Source organism: Cardiocondyla obscurior, linkage group LG01 (assembly GCF_019399895.1).
Source record: "Cardiocondyla obscurior isolate alpha-2009 linkage group LG01, Cobs3.1, whole genome shotgun sequence".
NCBI lineage: Eukaryota > Metazoa > Arthropoda > Insecta > Hymenoptera > Formicidae > Cardiocondyla > Cardiocondyla obscurior.
The window spans coordinates 11,016,040-11,038,231 of record NC_091864.1 but is presented as its reverse complement, the minus strand read 5'-3'; the positions used below and the strand labels follow the sequence as shown (position 1 = coordinate 11,038,231).

General features: G+C 43.9%; 1 protein-coding gene across 3 annotated transcripts; it reads right to left on the bottom strand.

Annotated features, from left to right (window-relative positions):
• Nucleotides 1-72: 72 nt before the first annotated feature.
• LOC139103266 (proton-coupled amino acid transporter-like protein CG1139) lies at nucleotides 73-10,273 on the bottom strand. Of its 3 annotated transcripts, XM_070657782.1 has the most exons (13): nucleotides 8,969-10,273; nucleotides 8,810-8,905; nucleotides 8,176-8,448; nucleotides 7,659-8,013; nucleotides 7,169-7,347; nucleotides 6,765-6,949; nucleotides 5,985-6,225; nucleotides 3,635-5,691; nucleotides 2,592-2,923; nucleotides 1,488-1,830; nucleotides 1,053-1,334; nucleotides 596-899; nucleotides 73-442 (listed from the first exon to the last, which is right to left on the bottom strand). In XM_070657782.1, coding segments are annotated over exons 1-8 (1,338 nt in total). In that variant the 5' UTR covers nucleotides 8,971-10,273; the 3' UTR covers nucleotides 73-442; nucleotides 596-899; nucleotides 1,053-1,334; nucleotides 1,488-1,830; nucleotides 2,592-2,923; nucleotides 3,635-5,684. The 3 variants fall into 3 exon arrangements, with proteins under 3 accessions (XP_070513883.1, XP_070513868.1, XP_070513876.1); XM_070657767.1 differs by having other exon boundaries at nucleotides 3,635-6,225; XM_070657775.1 differs by lacking the exons at nucleotides 73-442; nucleotides 596-899; nucleotides 1,053-1,334; nucleotides 1,488-1,830; nucleotides 2,592-2,923 and having other exon boundaries at nucleotides 2,951-6,225.
• Nucleotides 10,274-22,192: the final 11,919 nt, after the last annotated feature.

Sequence of the window (22,192 nt, the reverse complement as noted above, 5' to 3'; positions counted from 1 at the left end):
TGCCTAAGAATTCCGTGCCCGGTAGAAAGAGAAACGCTTGGCAGCATTAGAATTAATCGTGGATCAGCTCGCATGGAGCTCGATCAACGTAGACTCGAATAAATTATTCTGCGGTTAGGTTATATGTCCCGGCAAGTGCGTATAATTCACGGGATAAATGGGGATACAACTTACTTGAAAGGACGGAAAAGTGATGCTAGGTGCTCTCCGCATAAAGAGCTTGGATGGGAGGAAGTAATTTTCGCCCGGGATTGTATCTTCGTTCGCCAAAAACATGCGTAGATCTTTCGATGTCCTTCCACAGATGATGTAAGATCGGCGGGCAGCAGGCGGCTGGCGGTGAGCAGCGAGCAACGAGCGACGAGCGGCGAGTAGATGGTGGGGGAACTAGGAACGTCGTATCGCACAGGCAAGCAGCACATGCTAAAGAATTTTGTGACCGCTAGAAAGAGAAACACTTGGCAGCATTAGAATTAATCGTAGATCAGCTCGCATGGAGCTCGATCAACGTAGACTCGAATAAATTATTCTGCGGTTAGGTTATATGTCCCGGCAAGTGCGTATAATTCACGGGATAAATGGGGATACAACTTACTTGAAAGGACGGAAAAGTGATGCTAGGTGCTCTCTGCATAAAGAGCTTGGATGGGAGGAAGTAATTTTCGCCCGGGATTGTATCTTCGTTCGCCAAAAACATGCGTAGATCTTTCGATGTCCTTCCACAGATGATGTAAGATCGGCGGGCAGCAGGCGGCTGGCAGTGAGCGGCGAGCAACGAGCAACGAGCGACGAGCGACGAGCGACGAGTGACGAGCGGCGAGCGGGGGGTAGATGGTGGGGGGAACTAGGAACGTCGTATCGCACAGGCAAGCAGCACATGCTAAAGAATTCTGTGACCGCTAGAAAGAGAAACACTTGGCAGCATTAGAATTAATCGTAGATCAGCTCGCATGGAGCTCGATCAACGTAGACTCGAATAAATTATTCTGCGGTTAGGTTATATGTCCCGGCAAGTGCGTATAATTCACGGGATAAATAGGGATACAACTTACTTGAAAGGACAGAAAAGTGATGCTAGGTGCTCTCCGCATAAAGAGCTTGGATGGGAGGAAGTAATTTTCGCCCGAGATTGGATCTTCGTTCGCCAAAAACGTGCGTAGATCTTTCGATGTCCTTCCACAGGTGATGTAAGGTCGGCAGGCAGCAGGCAGCTGGCGGCTGGTGGTGAGCGGCGAGCAGCGAGCGACGAGCGGCGAGCGGGGGGCAGGTGGTGGGGGAACTAAGAACGTCGTATCGCACAGGCAAGCAGCACATGCCAAACAATTCCGTGACCGCTAGAAAGAGAAACACTTGGCAGCATTAGAATTAATCGTGGATCAGCTCGCTTGGAGCTCGATCGACGTAGACTCGAATCGATTATTCTGCGGTTAGGTTATGTGCCTCGGCAAGTGCATATGATTCACGGGATAAATGGGGATACGACTTACTTGAAAGAACGGAAAAGTGATGCTAGGTGCTCTCCGCATAAAGAGCTTGGATGGGAGGAAGTAATTTTCGCCCGAGATTGGATCTTCGTTCGCCAAAAACGTGCGTAGATCTTCCGATGTCCTTCCACAGGTGATGTAATGTCGGCGAGCAGCAGGCGGCTGGCGGTGAGTGGTGAGTGGCGAGCGGCGAGCTGCGAGCGACGAGCGGCGAGCGGCGAGTGGGGAGCAGATGGTGGGGGAACTAGGAACGTCGGATCGTACAGACAAGCAGCACGTCGCTGTTAGTCGAGCGCCCTTGATTGTTGTCTCTCTCATCTCAACGCCTCAGCATACTTAACGCATCCTGAAGAATTTATAAACAGAATATTAGAGTGAACATTATGTCGAATATTACTTTCAATGTATATCACGAGTTTTTAAGCGACGAATACGCTGTGGTTCTTTTCAATTACATTAACTTGTACTTTACACGATCCGTTGTTTCTCACTAAACATTATTAAACATAAAACAGTTTGTTCTAATATAAAAAAGATAAGAGTAGATAACGCGCGCGAACCGCTGTGTAATATCTGTATAATGTTACACATATATGTATATTAATGATACGTTATTCAACTATCCCATCTCAATTATCTTTGTCTTTCGTTTTTCCTTACATGATTACAACGAATTTTGAGTTGCTCCAAATAAAACAACTTTCATAAAAGACACACGGTTGGTTTCGTTGCGCGTTAACGTGAGACACCACCGTGTCTCTTTATAATTAAAAAACATTTGATCTTCGCATAATTAAAAGCTACAAAAGGTACCAATTTAATATAACAAAAAGAAACTTATTTCTCTAATTATGTTCCTACGCCTACAGTTTGTACTATACTAACACTTGACTTTCAATTTCGAGATCGGAATCGATATTTGACTTATTCTACGGCTGACAAAATTTCGGAATATATCTAGTAAACGAAAGAAAACGAAGCGTGAGTAAGATGGATAGCGCAACAAAATAGGAAGGGGAAAAGTCGGCATGGTAAACGAGGTCGAGTGTTGGCAGCGTATAATTTCGATGACAAGCAAAGGGGTGGTTATCTCTCGTTGCTTCTCACCCTCTTTGCCACGGACTGCGAGTGGTGAGCCACCCCCGCGTGATTGTATTAATTCAAGCCGTCCCCGCGCGCCCTCCGGCTTCCCATTTACACCTCGATCTCCCTTCTGTTCTGCCTCCTCCTCGCATCTCACCCTCGTCCGTCCCTCGAACCCCGTGTCGACGTCACCCCTTCCCGAAGCACAACTTCCGGGGACAAACGAAGCGTGTCGGCGTCGCGTATAATGAAGCGCGCTCGTTCGTTTCCTCGACGTTTTCTTGTTGCCCGCTTTCGTGTCCCGCGCAAAGATGCTCGTACTGGCGTCTAAATCCTGACACTTCTGACGACGAGATCTGCAAAAATAATAATTGATAACTATGAGGTTGAGTTAAGAACTCTAACAAAAAAAAAAAAAAAATACATTTTCAACAATCGTTGTCAAGTTATAGACGAGAGTACTTGATTGCAAATTATATAATCTCAAATTAATATCGCTGATCGCAACTATTGATTAGCAGCGTTCGCTTGTCACGAGAGAACTTTTTTCAGAATCGACAGCTGACGGACCACGCGGTGTTCATTGTCATCGACGCAATATGCGTTATCTCAGCGCGAGAGCGTATGTCGTCTAAGGGGAGAGAGTCACTAGTGGAGCATGTGCGGGAGAGACGGTCGTCGGTACAGTGTGTTCGAAAAGACGGGAGTGGATGATCGTCGTTCATAGAAAATCGAAGGGGAGGAAGGCGGACGAAGGAATAACCAAGCCGTTTAGCGATATTTCACGGGGTTCTCGTCGCTCGTAAGGGTTTCTAGCGGCGCACGGTATTACCGGAGGCAGTCTTGCAGACTCGAGATAAGGGAAGCCCGGTTCCCCGTTTCCGACGGTGAGAAAGCAGCTAAGGCGCTCGTTCCTCTCCTCCATCTTAGCCTCGCAACACGAGAGTGCGGAGGAAACCGGCGAAAGGAAAGCCGCGAGCAAACCCCTTCTGGTTGCTACGCAGTGTCCCCTCTTCCTCCCTGCCCGTTACCGTAAACTCGGTTAATATCTGCTTATCCTGTCTTACCATTCGTCTCCTTCGATCGTTTCGCTTCCTACGCGTTTCGCTTCCCTTCGCTCGTCGTGTTAGTTTCTGCCAAGTATCGAGAACTTGCCAACATCAGCGATGCCACGAAATATCTATAAAGACCCGCGTGTACCTGCAAAACGCACAAATGCTGTATTAGACACGATATTTCCATACGTTTGCTATAGACGTAAATTATTGATACACCTGAAAATAACGTTTTATTATTTATTGTAGCTGTTGCTACAATTGCAAGAAAAATATTTTTATAAAATTGTCACTTTCTGTATTACCCTATAACAAAGCAAAGTTTCAATATTAGTTTTTTTAACATCAGAATACGTACGCGTCCTCTGTGATAATAAAGGGGTTAATAATTATCTGCTCTTGTAAAGAGTATACTTTCCCCGGTAGCAAAACGGGGAAAGTTGGAACAAGGCGCTCAACGGCGATTCCGCCTCTCTCGGTTTAGCAATTAGCGACTGTTTAAGTGCACGTGCACTCGTGCGGTCGGTTAATCTCCGCAATTCCGTGTGGGGAATTCACTTCATTTCAATTAGAAAAGAACGTCTCGGTAACAATCTCTCGGTTGGTCGGTCGGCTGGTCATTACTTATTTATGAAAGAGACACGCACGTGCTCGTTCAATTTCACCCTGGCGCTTTCACAATCGTTTTTGTACGTTTCAACAGGTGTAACAGTTCATACAAGTACACAGGCCAGATGTTTCTAAATGATCGAACGACATGTATATAATTGTTGCTGAAAATAATTTTTTATCCTTAAAGTTTACCTATTATATTTATTATTTATTATCAATTACTTGTTATTATTTAGTTATTTATTATTTAATATATTTTTGTCTCTTTAATGTCTTAATATTCTTTTTGCAATTTTCAAATTTTATCTCTAATATTAAACTTGGAAAATTTTACATAGCCTTACTACTTAATTTTGTGCAAAGAAAAAATCTACATATTTTAATATCAATCACTTAGATAATTTACGGTGGAAGACAGACGATATTCGTACAATCTATTCCTGGACACATCAAGAAATAACAAGTTCGAAGAATAGCATTCCTTCTACACCCCAAAATGTCTTTTTCGCGATTCGTGCAACACCGTGAGACCTCCCGGCATTCTCGGCAACTTATCGGTATAATTATTAAACGGAACGTTTTCTCTTAGGGGGCTAGCCGACGCGGGAAGCACAGAGCGAGGGAAGCCGGCGACGGGTTCGGTAGAGTCTCACAGCACGTCGGTGTATCCTCTGGTAATGAACGCAGCCACCTTGAACTGGCAAACGGATGAGCGGCCAGGCATAGGGAGTCTGTAAGGGCGAATCTGAGGGAGAAGGAGAGGACGGCTGCCGAAGAGTGACGCGGTCGGTTGGGACGTGAGGGAAAGCGGTGGCGGGGAAGCGGCGATGGCCACTAAAAGGGGTTGTGTCCTCTATGTGATAAAAGCACCCTTCCGTGTCCCGCTGAGACTCTCTTCGCGCCACCGCCGCCGCCTGCCTCCGCTTTGGTTCCTTTTCTTGCGGCTAAACAGAGAGAGTTTCCCTTGTCTCCCTCTCCCCCTTTTTTTTTCCTTCTCTTTCTTTCGCCGTTGGCGCAACGTTGTCCCCCTGGCCTTCGCGTGCACCCACACGGCTTTACATTCGTCGTGTCGATATGTGTCTCTCTTTTTCTCTGTCGTCATATGCCTCACGTGTATGTGTGCGTGATAAGTCCAGCAGCCATTGACGCCTCAGTGATCTGACGCGATTATACGTCGCGCGCGCTTCTGCCGCTGTATTCCCTCTTTTCTATCTCCTTTTTTCTGGCTCTCTTCGCTTTTTGTCCCTCACGAGCTTCACGCCTTTTTCGCGGTTTTTCCAGCCGCCGCCGCCGCCGCAGCTGCCGTGATTAGGCTGAATCGCGCGTAAACGGTGATGGCTTTACAGCCGCACTCGAAGACAAAAATGGAAAACGTACCGGTGGTATTTTCATCGGGCTACAAGCTATGAACACAACCTAGATTAAGATAACACCGACGCCGTCGCAGCTTTCAATCTCTGAAAAGAATAAAAAACCCGTCATCTCATCGTCCTTTATATAAGCTGACGTATACGCAAATATATCCTGGCTGTATTTACAATCGAGACTTTAAGCAAGCTCGAAAGCTAGATGTTTTAACTTTTAAAACCTCGCTCAAAATTATTTCACATTTATTATTGCTCAATTGAGAAAAGTGTTTAAAAAAAAGAGTACAGTGTAAAACCTATTGACGGAATGTCTGTTAAAAGTTTGGAATGTATTGTAAAAAAACACTCGCGCTTGTTAATGGATTAATAATGATGTTTCATACCTGTATTTAAAATACTTGACGATTAAGACGAGATTAGTCGCCACAGCACACGCGGTCGCAACGAAAACAACAGCGAGCATAGAGACCCCCAAAATCAGTCTCCACTTGAACCTTCCGTAATTCTCGTGGTGTACGAGAATATACATAGTAACTGGAATCAACGTCGCCAGCGTAGAAATGCACACAGCGCCAACCAAACCGGTGAACAGATCTAGTTTCGGGATCGCCGCCGCCAAAATGCCTGCAAAACACGGGACTTTGTTTCATCTTGGAAAACTAGTCGAAGGAAGTAACGGTACGCGTATCGATTAGCGTAATTAGAGCAAATTAAAGCGAGTAACGCGCGACCAGCGGTGTGTAGTAACCCCCGGAGCGATCCAGTCAGACGAGACTTGGACAAAATTGAGCGTCTATTCGAATTCCGCGAAAGTGGATGCCTGAACTTTAGTAATATCTGGGTCCAAAGCAGACCGTAATCGCGCGGATTGATCGATCCCACGAAGTTGCGTTGCTCCGAGATAAAGCGAGGGTAAAGGGTCGGATCCGTCGCGTCCATCGCGCCCGCTCAAATTCACCTTGAAAGTAACGAGAGAGCTAGACAACTGCGCGAATAAAGTTTTAAGAAGAAGTAAAAATTACATTGATTTGATGTCACGTTAACTAAATCATAAAAATCTTACATCATTTTTTGGTAAAAAATTCGTCATTATAACGTAAGATTGATACTACTTTGACTCTGTATTTCTCCTTGGGATTGAATTGAAAGTTGAAAGAACTTACACGTGGCAATGGTGATACTGAAGCGAATAATTAGATCCCAAAGAAATGGCGTTCCCTTGCAGGTGCTATTCTCGATGGCCGGCATGGCGTAATTGTACTTCAAGATATGAATGGGCATGTAGCACTGCAAACCGTACGTGAAGTATATCGCCAGCGCTTGCATTATCAGCGCCGTTATCGTCGCCCTAATTGGTCGATAAATCGATTCAGATATAAAATTTCCTTCAAGTCTACTTAAATAGTAAAAAAAAGTGGATTAATTATGTTCGTTAATTATGTAAAAAAAAAATTAAATACTCGAGAAGAACAAAAAATCAAGTATATCAATTTTAAGTTATTGTTCTTCTTTTGAGTAAAGATTGCATGTTCACTACTAGTCTTGGTAGTTTATAAAATTAAATTACCCATCGAGCGTCTCGTGATTACGGATAAAATTGCCACGCGCATCGGGTCCCCACTTCAAGTAGCCGATGGATCCGACGAAAATGTGTATCAGAATCAGAAACGTCATTCCCCAGTTTAGTATTCCGCATGGTTTGACATAATTCCAGGGATGCTTCATACTATGTTCTATTGCTAGGATCTGAAAGACAAAAGCGTCTTCATTTAAAATATTATTATTTTATACAACATTGTTAAAAACAGAATCATGCAAAACGACTTTAATTACATTATTGTAATTATAGATTAAAATATATAATATCTTTTTACATTTAAATAATTATTAACTGTTCTAATTATAAATATTTAATAAATAAATATAAAATATATAATTATATATAAACAAAATTAATAAATTTATACGAATTACATTTAATTAAATTAACTGTATCTTACACTATATTAATCGTAAAGAATTAAATCCAATTTGCTTGATTAAAATTAAAATCTTACCATTCCCGGCGAACATATGCTGAAAAAAACCACTCCAATAAATTTTGGGTACATGTTCACGTTCGGCCCGATAATACTCCATTTATCGCCGATACCATCTTTTAACGAGTACACGATTCCAATAAGTGCGGCGGTAATAAGCAAAGCGTTCCCAACAACAGAAATCGGCGCGATGTCCGCCAGGTTTCTCATCATGTTCATTATAAAGAGAAATGGAAATATCATAAGAGCATAGTAGCTCTGACCGATCATCTTCTCGCTATCCACACATTCCTGAATTATGCCGGAAATAAACACAACGTAGACCGAGCCGATGCCGATATAACACGCCAGTATCGTGATGTCAACGATGAGCCTACAAACAAAAAGAGTTTCTGTAATACGTTTCTATTACATCTGATAATTACGCGGCTTTGGTGTTTCAACATAAAGTATCGCGCTGATATGGCGCAGCACGCATTTTGTTGTGCCGCGTGGGTGCTCGGTGTGAAATAACGCGATTACGGAAATTACGAACGTTGCGGCGCGCGCAGAGAGCCACGATTTTCGCACATCTGTGGTCAAAGTGGCAACCACCACCTCGTCGTACACCAAGACGGGCTTCCTCAGACGAATGCACATCATGTGGTGAATTTTCACGAGCAACTGAAGAGATCCGGTTATTAGCAGTCCCATAAACGCCGTGCCGACGATCCCGATGAAGAGCCCGACGCAGGCAAACGCGTTTGGCATAGCGAAGAGACCTGTTCCCGCTGCGCTTTTCACCAAGTTTGCCAAGGACCCGAAATCTCTACGAAAAGGAGAGTTCATTAATTACATGGTAAGTATAATGTATGATAAATAAATGAGAAATAACAAATAGAGCGAGGAAAAAATTATGAAATAATTGTGTACTTGCAGAATTATGAAGAGCAAATTTTATTCTGTTTTCACTTTCTGGATAAAACTTTAATTTATAAAAATTTGTAGTAATTAATTTTAAGAAAAATCTGTTTTTAGTATATTCTGCTTTTACTTTCTACAGTTCTGCACTCATGAAATTTTAGATTATAATAATTTACAGGAATCAACTTTAAAAGGAAGATCTTGCTTGAAATAATATTAATAAACTAGTATAATAATTATTGTTATATTATATTAGATTAACTCACGATACTGATTTGTAAGTGTCACGATGTTGATAAGGATCATAGTCTTCCTGAACAGTAGCAGGCTCGCTCGATTGTTCCTCAGCTTCCTGTTCACCCCTAAGTAATAGAAACGTTATTATAATGAAAGCAGTTTAATAATAGCTGCCAAGGTCTACTTACATCTCAATCTATCGACACGAAACCGGGCCGTTTTCTGCGGGACGGACAGTTCGCTTCCAACACAAATCCGCCTGATCCGCGTGACGAACGAGACGGTGCCCGAGGAAAACGATCTCTCCCTTCGCGATCTTCCACGGAACGTCGACTCGTGACAGCCGTCGGCTCTCACGGCTGATTACGGCCGATTAGCCGACATTAGCATGGATTTCTCGCGCAACTAATTTCCACCGGGGGAAAACGCGACAGCCAAGGGGGACGAGGGGGTCCGCGGTCGACGCCGGTATTGTGATCCTCTCGCCCGGCTGGACCGAGCTGACCGACTTAGCGCGCACGAACCCGGCGCGGCTCAGTTACGGAGCTTTCCCGCGAAGGGATTTAACGCCCCGCGAGTTCTCACAGATTGGATAAAGGGGGATCATGAACGACGTCCGTCGCTCTCTCGTGGACTTTTATCGTGAATCCACGCGGTCGAGGCCAACGACAAACCGCTTTCTTCTCATCGCCTCCTCGAAACTTTCACGTATCGGCAACAATTGCTCTCAGATATTTCTTTCGCCGATGTCTTCAGATCGGTTTTATTCTGGGGACGCACGGAATCTGTCAAGTTAGTCAACAAATAAAAAAAAATCTTTCTGGCTTACTTACTTAAATCTTAAATCCCACCGGAATGGAGTCAGATCGAAGCCGTTCAAATTCGAAATTAGAAAGAGGCAGTTTCCGAGGAAGTTAGTGAAAGCGACGAGGTCCCCGTAACAAGGTGGGTTGACCCCCCACTCGCGGTGCCGCCGGAGGAAGGGCGAAGGTAAAAATGTGAAAAGGAACGATAATATCGGGGACGTCCCGCGGTTCTCGACAGTGACTAAATCCGTGGTGCCCATGCAGTGTTTACACTCGAGATGATGCCTCCTAATGCTAATACGCGGCGCGATACGCGCGTAGCCCCCGGGTCTCCCAGTTTCTTAATGCTCAATCGCAATCCAATGAAAAGTGTATGAATGGCAAGCGATTATCAAGTCGAACGGGCGCCCTCAATGTGTCCGCCGAGGCGTCCGCGCAACCCCGCTGAGCCAACCGACGTCGCAGCCGAGCCAAATGGTACAAAATCGCCCGCTTCTGTCTCTCTCCCTCTGCCCTTCTATTTTTTTTTCCTCCCTTTACTCCGGTGGACCGGTTAGCAACCCCGTAAACTTCGCTGAACAAATTTGGAAACGCGGCGCAGCACGTGGTTGGGCACCGACTGGGCGCACTCGTTGTTACTAATCGAGTCAAAGGGTAACTGCCGCGGTAATTAGCCGCAATAATGTGTAATAAACAGCGTTTCGTGTAGAAAGAAAGTCGAGCAGAGATTAACGTCTCGACGCCTGCTTGAGAATGTTTTGATGTGACAATCCCGGGCCGCCGCGGTCACGGCGATGATAAACACGGCGGCGCGATATTTTCCAATGACGGAATTAATCGCTGCGAAATACGGCAATATGATACTTGGCGGCTGGAGCTGCGGGAATCGCGACGATATCGCGTATTGTACTTGGTTAATGATAATTGCTCGATTATAATTTTCGTTCGATAGTGGTAGCGCGCGGCCGGAGGGTGGGTTTCTCTTTTGCGCTGGTAATTAGCTGGCTTTCCGTGAAATATCGATAATCGTATGTGCCGCCAACGAGTGCGGCTACCGGCGTGGCAAAAAAAGGTATCGGCAAGGGGAGGAGGAGGCGGCGATTGGACAGATCTCTAACGTGTCTGACGTGCGCTTTTTTCCGCATCGCTGCGAGCATAGATACGCAAAAGCCTTTTTGCCGAAAATGTGACGTTATTTATCGGGGAAAATGTTCGATTCGATTCGCGGCGAACGGGCGCGGAACAAACACTGCGACCGAAAGCGGCTCGCGAAAATTATTCGAGAATCTTGCCGCTGACGTTTTTGCATTTTTCCCGAGCCCCGCGGGCTTGTATGTGAACGCTTCGGCATATTCGCGAAGAGAAGAGCATAACCTGGGGCCGATGGCGTTCCACCGACCGATTTTGTTTGCCGACACGCACGCCGTGCCGCGCACTGAAGGATCGTTTTTCGGAGTCACTGATTCGCGTTATATCCGGGGCTCGAGAGCGAGCCCAGCCGCCTCCCCGCCGGCCGGAGGTGCCTCGAGATTCTGCACGTGCCGCAAAGATATCCGACTGATCTAAAAGTGCGCCGTTGACCGGTTCTCCAACCCGGGACTTTGGCTTTCAAGCTATCGGCGGCGACTTGAAAACGTTAATTTCCTTCAATTAACACGTTAAAAGAATGAGGCGTAGCCGGTCGTATGTGTCATAAGTCGGTCGATCAATAAAACCCTTCCACTTTTTTATTGTATTTGGTTGAATATGCTCATTAGCTTGAATACGGTCACTCGGGATAAAGAAAATAGGTGTAATAAGTGCTCCCGAGACGCGCGTGAAAAGCAAGAACGGCGCAGCGTTTAACACGTGCAAGCAAGATTTAAAAAAAATAAGAGAAAAAGAAAGAGAGCGAGAGGGAGCCGTGCAGATCGCGTCACATGTATTGGCCGATCCTTCTGCTGTGCACATTTCAGAGTCGAACCGATCGGGGACACCCATCGGGCTCACATTCTGGAATAATTTAATGACTGCACGCTCTGGCTCCAGCGTTGCCCCGGCAAAGCCTGTCACCGCGAGCCAATGCCGTTAAACGCTTCACAATTAAACGCGAAATCTCGGAATATACTGACAGGCGCCGGGAAAAGCCGGGGCAACGATCCCAGATTCTTTCATGTGTTCAAAATGAGTGTAAGACGAAAGTGACACGCTGATCTCGTTCGTCATTAAACTTGCGCGGTGGACTTTCTCTTTCCATGATCAAGCTTTTTTCCAAAAAATTAGCACTAAGAGAAGAATATAGTTACTTTTGGCATCAAATTTAATTTTTTAAATACTTGTAATTAAAAATATTAATTTAAAAAATGTAAAACAAGTAACAACAAAACGTTAAAGTTAACACTTTTAGCTGCTAGACATCGTGTTCTCCATCTCGTTTCCATTCACCGCCGTTCGGACTTGAAGAGGATTTTTCACGTTAATGGTGCTCGACAAATGCGCGGCGATGACGTGCGTTTTTCGGGCACGCGAGACGCGCTTTAAAAGCACACGTAATTTTAAACGGACGATGTGCACGCGCGTGTGGACGAACAAAAAAAAAACAACCGAAAAAAAAAACCGGAAAACGTAAAGGGAGCGGAAGGTGGCATCGTGCGCGCAACGGCATGACAAGGGGTGAAGGGGAGGGAGAGAGGCAGAGGGAGACGAGGAGAGCGGGGACTTGTCGGGCGGCGTTGGAATCACAAGAGTGTGAAAATGTTTTGCAATTTCGAAATCAGGCGTGCCTACAGGTTTACGCCAAAGCGCGTTACCGGAAACCGCCAGCCGGCGGGCTGCGGACAGCATCGGCATCCGCCGCAAAAGCGGATTGCGGTTCCGCCGGGTAACACGCATTAAAAACGCCCGGCGCACACGCGCGCGCGAGCTCGAACGCGATGCAATCTTCTCTTTCTCTTTCTCTCTTTCTCTCTCGCCACTTTTCTCTCTTTTCAGCGCTTTTCATCTCGCAACTGAATAAATCTCCCCATACCGTCTCTTTCTCTCTTTTTTCTCCCGCGTCCGCTATCTCTCTTTTCGACTGTTCCGCACGCCGATCCAGTGAATTCGGTCGCTTGTACTCGCACACGATCTGCCTGAAAAAAAAAAAAAAACAATACGGATTAACGCTCCTGGGTAATCGCGTTTTGTGGAGAACGCTCGGTTTCGCGTTAAAGTTGGCGTTCCCGAGCGAGCGTTGCGATGCTAACGCACGCTAGGGCACTAAACGTATCACCGCACGCTCCGAATTGGAAATGAGGAAACGTAACGTGGTATTTAAAGCAGCTTACATGCCTCGCGCAAAGCATCGACGAGAATCCCGCAACCCTTTTAAGCGGAATTACTAAACGTCTCTCTATCGAGATCGAGTGAATCTTATCGCGGTAGGTGTCCACTATACTCGAAAGTGAAACATCTTACGGCGAGGTTGACGCTAATGCGCGGTCTGACGTTGAGATAACATCCGTTTCAATTCAGTGCTCAGCTCCTTCGCTTAAAAAGGATACGCCGGTCGCCGGAGTTGCGGTAATGAACAGCGAACAAAAGTGTGTTTTATTTAATATTCCGGGGCGAAGGAATAACCACAGGTTGGGGATGCTTCTTTCTCAAGCGCATATACGTGTACTCGCAAAACGAAGCGTAACGAAGGCTTCGAAAGAGTTGTCGGCGAGTTCAAAGTATCATCCCTCGACGCGAAGTCGTCGTCAAAGGGATGGACGCGCGTCTCTGCTAGTCTGCTCCCCCATTTGCGATTTTCACATGACTGCCCGCGCACATTTTCGTGCGTAGTTTTCACCCTTCGAAACTATAGGTTAATAACATGTTCGCAGCTTTTCCAAATACAAATTTTTTTTAATAGTATTTTATAATTGACGACGTCAAGAAAATGCTGGAAACGTTAAGATTTGATCTTGAAATAGACCAGTTGGGTTACGATAATTTGGAAAAATATTCTTTCTTTTTATGTTTAGCGTTACTTACTTGTAACGCAGCACGTTTAATTTTTGTCATTTTTGCTAATAAAATATAACTTTTTTGTTTTAGATGAAAATTCAGAGTAAAACTTTCGTCGAAAGAGCACCAGCATTTTCGTTAAAGTGCTGGTGAGTGCTAGTGCTGAGAAGAGGAGGAGGACCTAGGAAAGGCATCGAGCATTGACGGAGCACAACCCACTGGTGAGAATCTTTTTTTTTATCATTGCCGTTTTCAAAACTTAATTTTGTAGTATTTAATTAAAAAATCAGAGGCTCGTATAATCTTTTTTTTTCTAAATAATTGTTAAGATCTCTACAATTTAATTTTTTTCATTTATTTGTTTCAGATCATCTTACGAACACTCCGCTGAATAGTGTCGCACGTCGAAACTATACGAATTCGAACCGCAGTCGGTTCGTCGGTCGCTTCGGGAGTTCCGCAAAGTATTCGGACGTCATTATTTTATATAAAAATTTTGTAACGGGAGTGTCGTAGACTATCGTGCGAATTAATTAATTTTTGTAACAGTAATTTATCGGGCGCGTTCGCGAGTGTCTAGTGCGCGGAAGGACGACTCGACATGTCCCATCTGAGAGGAGGAGCAGGCCCAGGACGGGCATCCTGCATCAGCGGAGCAACTTTTAGGTAAGAATTAATTTTTTAAATAAAATCTTTATTTAAAAAAAAACTTCTTTTTTTATTAATTTAATTAACTAATATACTGGCATGTCTACATTAATATTTTCCATTTTATGTTACAGTCACCGGCAGAACTCTACAACTCCGCTGAAGTTCATGCAGATTGGTAAGTCGCATGATTTTTTTTTTTTTTCGTAGATTGTAATTGGGGTTTCTTAAAAAACAGCGCGCGCATAGTTTCTTCTAGTATATATAAAATGATATAACTAGGTAATAACAAAGCGCGCCCTTTGCACGTCGCGTTTCTTTCCACGCTCTTCAAACTCAGTTCACCGTTGAGAGATATCGCGAGAGAAATCGCCAAGTGGAACAAAAAAAAAAAAGCAGAAGAAAGGCAGAAGCATTGCGCCTTCGAGGCGGGGTGCCTCGCGCGTGTTTCTACGATGACGCGACAGGGGGTTGCGAGCCCCGCGACGGGGACGCCGTCTCTGCAGTCTGTAATTTGAAATCTTCTCAGGAAAGGCTGCCCGGGCCCACCAAATTACACGCGTCTCTCTGGGGAACCACGAGAAAAAAAAAGAGTGAGAGAATGAGGGCAAAAAAGTGAGAGAAAAAGAGAAAAAGTTGGTATAACCGATAAACCCCTCCCGCCCGGCCGCAGAGCGCCTCCCCTCATATTCTCGTGCGACAATGCGGCAAACTCTCGAGAAATTCACCCTGCAATCATCGGCAAAGTCAAACGTTCTCAGGAAGTAACAATGACGGGGGGCGTAGTCGGGACGCAGGGGCACGACAATGAGGTTATTACAAAACTCGGAGCACCACGATGCCTCGCGAGGTAGCGCCAATATACTCGGCTTCTCGCAGAGGGTTCAACACTTAACGCGTATTCTCGTGCAAGACACCACCTCGCTTCCGTCACTTCAAAACGCATAAACGCGCGCGAATTTACTCGCGATATTGAGAATAAATTTTAGAACAGGTGAATTAAACGCCAAAAATATGAGGTAGTATTATTAATATACACGTATACCTTAATTAAAGTATAATTTCTTTTATCTATTAATATTTTAATAAAAGTACAAGATACTTATAATGGTATTTTTATTTTAATAAAATACTAAAATGTACATATATTTACTAATTTATTTATCAAATCAAATATAAAGTAAAAAGTACTTTTTTTTACATATTTTACAAATTATTACAATATTATTACACATTTATAGATGCGTTTATTAAATTAATTAAATTAAAATCAAATTCAAAATGATGAAATAAAATAATAGTGATATAACTCTTCTTCCACTTTGAGAACGCAAGGAAAACCTTTGTTTGCTTGTCGATCGTGAGGAAAGAAGAAAATTGTGACGCTAATAGGTTAATATGCGGGTTGACGGCAGCATTTAATAAATTTTACCAAGTCGACGATTTATTTTCGGTGGAAACCGGCGCGAATTGATCGCGGCAACAAATACACACAGCGCCGATAGTTATGTAGTAAAGCTCGTTATCGCATTATCTCGGGACCCGCCGGGGTACGAACGAGAACCGGGGGGGAAAGGGAGAGTTAGGATCTATTCTATGGGGAATTCGCATTTCACGCGGGGGTTCGATCGCCTCCATTATGCCACGCGGAGCGGTATCGCACCGTGTATCAACGTGCTCCACTCTGCACGGACGGCGCCGATAACATTGACGTCGCGATAATTTTGTAATATCGTCCTGCGTGCATACGCGCACGTTTACGTGTGCGAGGGTACATGCGCGAGACGCGAGCCATGCTGGCCCCGGACTTTATCAAATTTTCGAAATCATGGAGAACCCGGGAAAACTGAACAATAGATATTTTGCCATACGATTACGATCGCGAAATGCAACGTAAACGATCACGTTCCCAGTATAATTGTAAGCTAAGTTTTTCTTATAAATTAAATATAAATGTTGTTTTATTTATTCTGCATTTATTTTAAAAATTTATAATTTTTTTTCTTTTCTTCTACGGAATTTAACTAAAACTGCATTTATTTGGAAGCAAGATATATAAAATGGACAATTGTTAACATTTTTTAATCGTATTTTAATTGCGATGCAACGATAAATAAATATTGTAAGTTTCTGAATTGATTTAATATATCAAGAACTAGGCAGTAAAATGTGTGGGCGTGATCGAAACGTATAATAATTCTGCGAGGAGTATTCGTGTGTAAGTCAAAAAGTACAGCAAGGAGGAAAAATAACCGTGCCTAAAGCGATAGGCCGCGTATATGCTGCGCAACGCGATTTATTCGACGGCGATCATCCGATAAGGCAAATTTAAAGTTCTTTAAAAAGCAATACATTGTGTCGCTGTCAATGCAATAAAGGGCGAGACAGAGAGGGTGCTCTGCTTCCCGCACGTGACTCCGTTATCCAGCGATCTTAAATACTTGGCCGCGTGTCGATCAACCCGATTATCACATTGGCTCTCATAAATGATCCTGAGAATTATGTATATCTTAAGCAACGGTCGTTCACGTATCCTTCTATTTTTAAATAACTTTCACGCTTTTCTTTCTCTCGAACATTTTTACTGCTAAACGTTTCATTTCACTCTCAGTTCTGTTAATTTTCTTTGAATTAGAAATTTAGTTGTTTTTTGGGGTTGATGCAATATGGATAAAAGAATGTATGCGATCGTGCGCAGCTACTCTTCGCCGCTGATGATAATATTTTCGGCTGCGCGACATAACAAAACGAGAAAAGTGGCGTGAAAATAGCGTGGCGTAAAACCGCTGGTCGGCACAACGACGGTTTCCAAGATCTCTGGGGAGCACGGAGTTGCATTACAGACAGGCTACGCGAGCACCCGTGTTATGGGGTTGTCAAAGCACCGACAGGATGACATCTCTATTATCACGTACCGGCCATAAAGCAGGACGGGCGCGAGATAGGGGAGACGAGTGGAAGAGAGAGACCACACGTGGCCGAAAGAGACAACCAAGCTGGGAAGAAGCGAGAGATTCCACGCGAAAGCGCGTGCCATCGAGATCTCCCCGATGATAATCCTTCTTGGTGCAGCCCAGAACCACATATGGCCGAGCCCCATGACTGTTAAACAGATCTCCGGATTCGCAGTTAAGAGTGTACGCCGCACGTTACACGAACTCGTCATCAGATCCCCTGTCATTCAATCTTTTTCTTCATTAAACAGGTAAAAAAAAAGCCACGTTGTGACCTTTTACAATAAACAAATCAAAAAACGGACTGAGAGATGAAAGTTGTTGCATATCGACAATACAGTTTTTATCATAAAAAAATTAATAAAATTAATAAAACCAATAAAATTAATAAAATTATTAAAATTTGACAGTCTATAATATATCAATATACAAAAACAAACGTTTCTGTATCCATTTTGCTTTTCTAAATTTTGCACGATTAATTGATTATGAAGAAATTTTTTCATTAAAACGACGGCTTCTTATTGTTAAAAGCTAGATTTTATATAATAAACATCAATGTGCTGTTTTAAAGCAACATATTCACAGAAGATTAGAGTGAATCAGAATAGGATCGGGCCAAACACGTTCGTTTGGGTTCCCGGGTGGTTTGAATAGCAGCCACTCAAGAGGGACCGAATAAGAGAAGCTTGAAAGCTCGCCACTGCAGCTTCCGGTCAGCTTGGCACATAATTTCGCTACTTTACACGAAATTGGATTAAGAGGTTCGTTAAAGGCGCATTAGAGCACGTTAACGTGTCACGATGATCCCGAACTTCAAATTACATTGTACCGCTCGGGGAAATTTCAAATAATGGGCAGCCACGAGCAACCCCGCTGCGTGTTCTGAATACGCTGCTCGTTTCTTTGCGTTCCGCATATTTCTTCAGGACCATTTTCTTTAATCTCGTCGTGTGTCCGTTCAATTGCTTTTGCGTAACAATTAAACTCATTTCGAGGAAAATAACACTGCAACATAAACTGCAACATTTTAATTTAGATTTTTAAACACATCATGTAATTAAAAAAAATGTATTAAAGTGTGTACTTAAAATATTTCAATATCTCAACACTAAAATAATTCCGTATTACGTGTTTATAAATAAATTACATAAATTAATAAAAAAATTAATTTATTATTTATTAATTTTAAATATAAAAGGCTATATGTACTTACGTCTTATCTGATAACGTTCAGTTTCGCTGTGTTAATACTTACTAATTAGTGTGTCATAAGTTATTCTACGATTAATATTTTAATGAAGACGATCGTTTTGCTGAATGCGTTTAGTTCTCGTTTCGGTAGTCCCTTCTCGATTTGATACATCACAATGTCACAGCACGCGGTCGCCGACGAAAGCGCAGACGTGTCGCGAAAGAAGAAAAGACGCGTATATACCAGTTACGATAATCGGATATACAGTAGCTTCCGCACACGGAAGGAAGCATCAGCGACCATATTAAAGGAGAACAATTTAAAGTCACAATAATTATATCATTAATTTAACATTATATTAACCAAATTATAACAAAATTACGTTTAGAACCCAATAAAATGTCATGATAATCAATTTAACGTCGTATTGATCAAATTATGATTAAAAAATGCTATAAATTTATCATAAATTGGTCAATACATCGTCAAATTATGATATTACTTTAACTTTCTGTTCTTCTTGAATACTTTAATGCACCTAAAAGCTGCGACACAAAAAGTGATGAAGCAGCGAATCATAAAACATAAAAAAAAGCATCCGATTGTACTTAATTAAGAGCTCAAAAAAAAATTTTGTGTGGTTGAAATTCCGTGAAGTTAAAAAATTGTACTTAAGTAGCAGTGAAAATTTCAACAGTAGCTAAATTTTACTGCTTAAAGACGTATGCGCGCCTCGGCCTTAATTCGCCGAATTCGCGGTCCTGTAAGGCGACCGGATCGTCGCTGCGGGACGCACACGCCCGGAGATGCTAGATAAATGCCGGGCCACGGGTAAGGGCCTCTTAATTATAAAGCTCGCCGGTGATAATTGTCGTGTAGTTGAACCGACATTGTGACGGCATGTTTTCCCGCCACGCCTATCTAGCTGTTCGCCGCAGCGGGCGACCGGCCGTTTCTCGCGTGTCCGCACCCGTGAGACTTCAGACCTCGTCCTCACCTCTTTCTCTTTTGTCCCTCGGGCACTTTGAAGCTGCGTATGAATATCGCGAGACGATCCCTCCGTCGAGGCATTTGGATTCGCAAGTACTCGTGAGAAGTCTACCGATTTGACGACCGCGACAACTCGAAATTTTCCGTAGAGTAAAATTTAAAAGCTCAAACAAAGCGAGAATAATTAATTAAATTAGTAAACTTAATTGAGGTTAAAAAACGTTGTTGAATTAATTAAATACCCTTTAGATAATTTTTTTTAATTATTCCATGTAGAATGTATCTAGAATTTGTTTTGCTATTAAACGATCATCCTTTTAAGTCGCTTTTCAGTCGTAAAGAATAAAGTGTGCGTTAGTTTTCCGACTTTCGATGCGAAATAATTCTGGAGTCATTTACTTTCTTTTGAAATGAATAAAGTGAATAGTGAAAAAAAGGGGAGGGAAAAACCGGCGTTTCTCTCTTTTCGTAGGAAACTCGATAGCCAAAATATTGAATTTCCGCAGAAAGGAGGGCGGATGGACATCGCCGTCTCCCTCGAAAACGGTAAAGCGAAAAATCGTACAACGGAGGGTGGCTCTCGCGCCACCTTTTCATTCTTTCCCTCCGCGTTTCTTACAGAAGCAGCCCTCCTACCTTGACCTCGCGTCCCCTGTCGCGAGAGCAAGACTTCTCCCTTCGAATTGTACGGGAGATCCCGCGGCGACGACTGATTCTAATCGATCTTTTGATTCCACGGCGTTTTAACTCTGCCCGGCGGGCATTCCTTAACGAAGACGTCGTTAACGCCCTTTTTCCCAGTCGCTTTAGCATTTTTTATGGCAACTTCTGTGCCTTTTTTGCGTCGTTATCGCTGCGCTAGTGGGAATTTCGACGATTTCAAGCGCACGAAAAATGTCCCGACTCTCCACGGAGAAGCACTCTTTTTTACAATTTTGTGTTTACGTTCGTCGACTTTTGTAGAGTGAGTACATGAGAGAATACGCTACAAAGACTAAAATGCGAAAGACCGATCTTGCAATTTGGAAAGTTTGCAGCTTCAAACGCGAGACATTCGGCAGAAACTTTTGCGGGCGTGCAATATACAGAGTTATTAGCAGGTCGAGAGTGCAATGTTCGATTTCCGGGAGAGAATATCGCTCGCGACGACGCGGCCCTTGCCATCGCCGACGAGACTGCAAGTAATTTCGAGTGATTTCAATTTCAATTTAACCCCTTCAAGCCGATTTCGCCGGCTCTCCATTACTCTATTTCGAGGCTCGACCGATAGACGCGTAATTATCCGATATTGTTGACGGCAACGAGAGCTCTATTACGAATTCTCCCGCGCACCACTAATTCCGCTCGCGTTCCGCGAGGTCTGTGAGTTTAATAATCATTCGCGGTTTCTCTAGATGCGCTGCTGCATTTTCTGTGCTCTTGCAATTATACGTGAAATGACAGATCGTATTTATCTCATACCCAAAAACAAAAAGTCAAAATAATATTAATTTGACTGTTTACCTTCGTCGCTCTCGCACCTTAATCACACGGAAGATATCCCAGATAAACTGGCGCGAACACATTTCCTCGGAATTTATTCAGGATCCTTGACAAATGCGGAGCGCAAAAAATTGCGTTTGCCGAAGGCGGAGAGATTCACGGGGGCGAATGTACCCGCCGGTGGAGCCTGGAAAGAAGGCTGCGGAGGAGTAACGCGGAAGGAGGAAACTTCGGGAGACGGGGGTAGAAGATCCTCGGGTAAATTTTCGGCGACGGCGCAAGTTGGATGGGGACGCGAGACTTAAAGGGGGAAAGGGAGGATGAGAAACGACAATAACTTCTCGGCTCGGCGTACAATTTGATTTTATGCAACGCTTGGCACGCCTCTTAGCGCAAGATATCCTTATAACGTTTAACTAGATTGTTATGATTGTTGTCCTCGGCACTCTTCCCCCTTTCTCTCTCTCTTCTCTTTTCCTCTCCTCTCCTCCTCCTCTCCTCTTCTCTCCTCTTCCTCGTCGGCTCATCGAGATTCGCCCCAGAATGCACACAAGTGCCGAGCAGGGTGCACAAGTACACAAAGGCACAGACAACGCTGAGGAAAACTCACAAGCGTGGCTCGCTAACGCTGAACCTCCCCCGCGTGCACATTTTCGCGCGTGCAGATCTAGGTTTCGCTTATACTCTCGCGAGGAATACTGCCGCATTGCAGGTACTAATGAAATAATGAGAGCCTCGTTGAAGATTAACGTAACATCCGATTATCCGTAAAGACTTGCCATTTCCCTGCAGGAAACTTACTATAAACATATCTTCAAAAATAAGAATAGAACATATTAATTGATGCACCGACGAGTGAGTATAAATTAATTTTTTTTTTTTTTTATATAATTTGCTGTAATATTGTGTTCTCATGAATTTAATCTTTTTCACGTTCCACGAAACTTTCTTTTTACATTTCCATTCTTACAATCTACCGTAATACAACTTCAGCGCGACTCTTGGTAAACGCCACTTCGAATGTGAGTCTCCCGAGTCAGCTTCACATCTCCCAAGTTCAAAGAGAGAATAGCACCAAGCATGCGAGCATAGCGCGCCTGAAGCGCAAGGTATCGTTACGGAAAACGCCTCTCCCTCTTCCCTCCTATGAGATCGTGATATCCGAAATTTCGAACCGCAGCTCTTCGACTTCTCCGAGACTTAATCCGCGAGTTCGTTCGCTCGCTCATTCCCGCACGCTTCGACGTGCTTCGTGCCTCCGGTTCGCGGAAAGGTGGAGGAACGGCGAATCCGGAGGCAATGTATGACATTCATATTCTCGGCAGAGTTTACCCCTCGGGGGTCGGGGGAGGAGGACGGGAAAGAGAA

Coding starts and splice junctions, on each gene's coding strand:
- LOC139103266 (XM_070657767.1), bottom strand. Junction 8,014..8,175: donor CTCTCTGCGCGCGCCGCAAC/GTTCGTAATTTC, acceptor TTTTGTTTGTAG/GCTCATCGTTGACATCACGA. Junction 6,950..7,168: donor AATCACGAGACGCTCGATGG/GTAATTTAATTT, acceptor TCGACCAATTAG/GGCGACGATAACGGCGCTGA.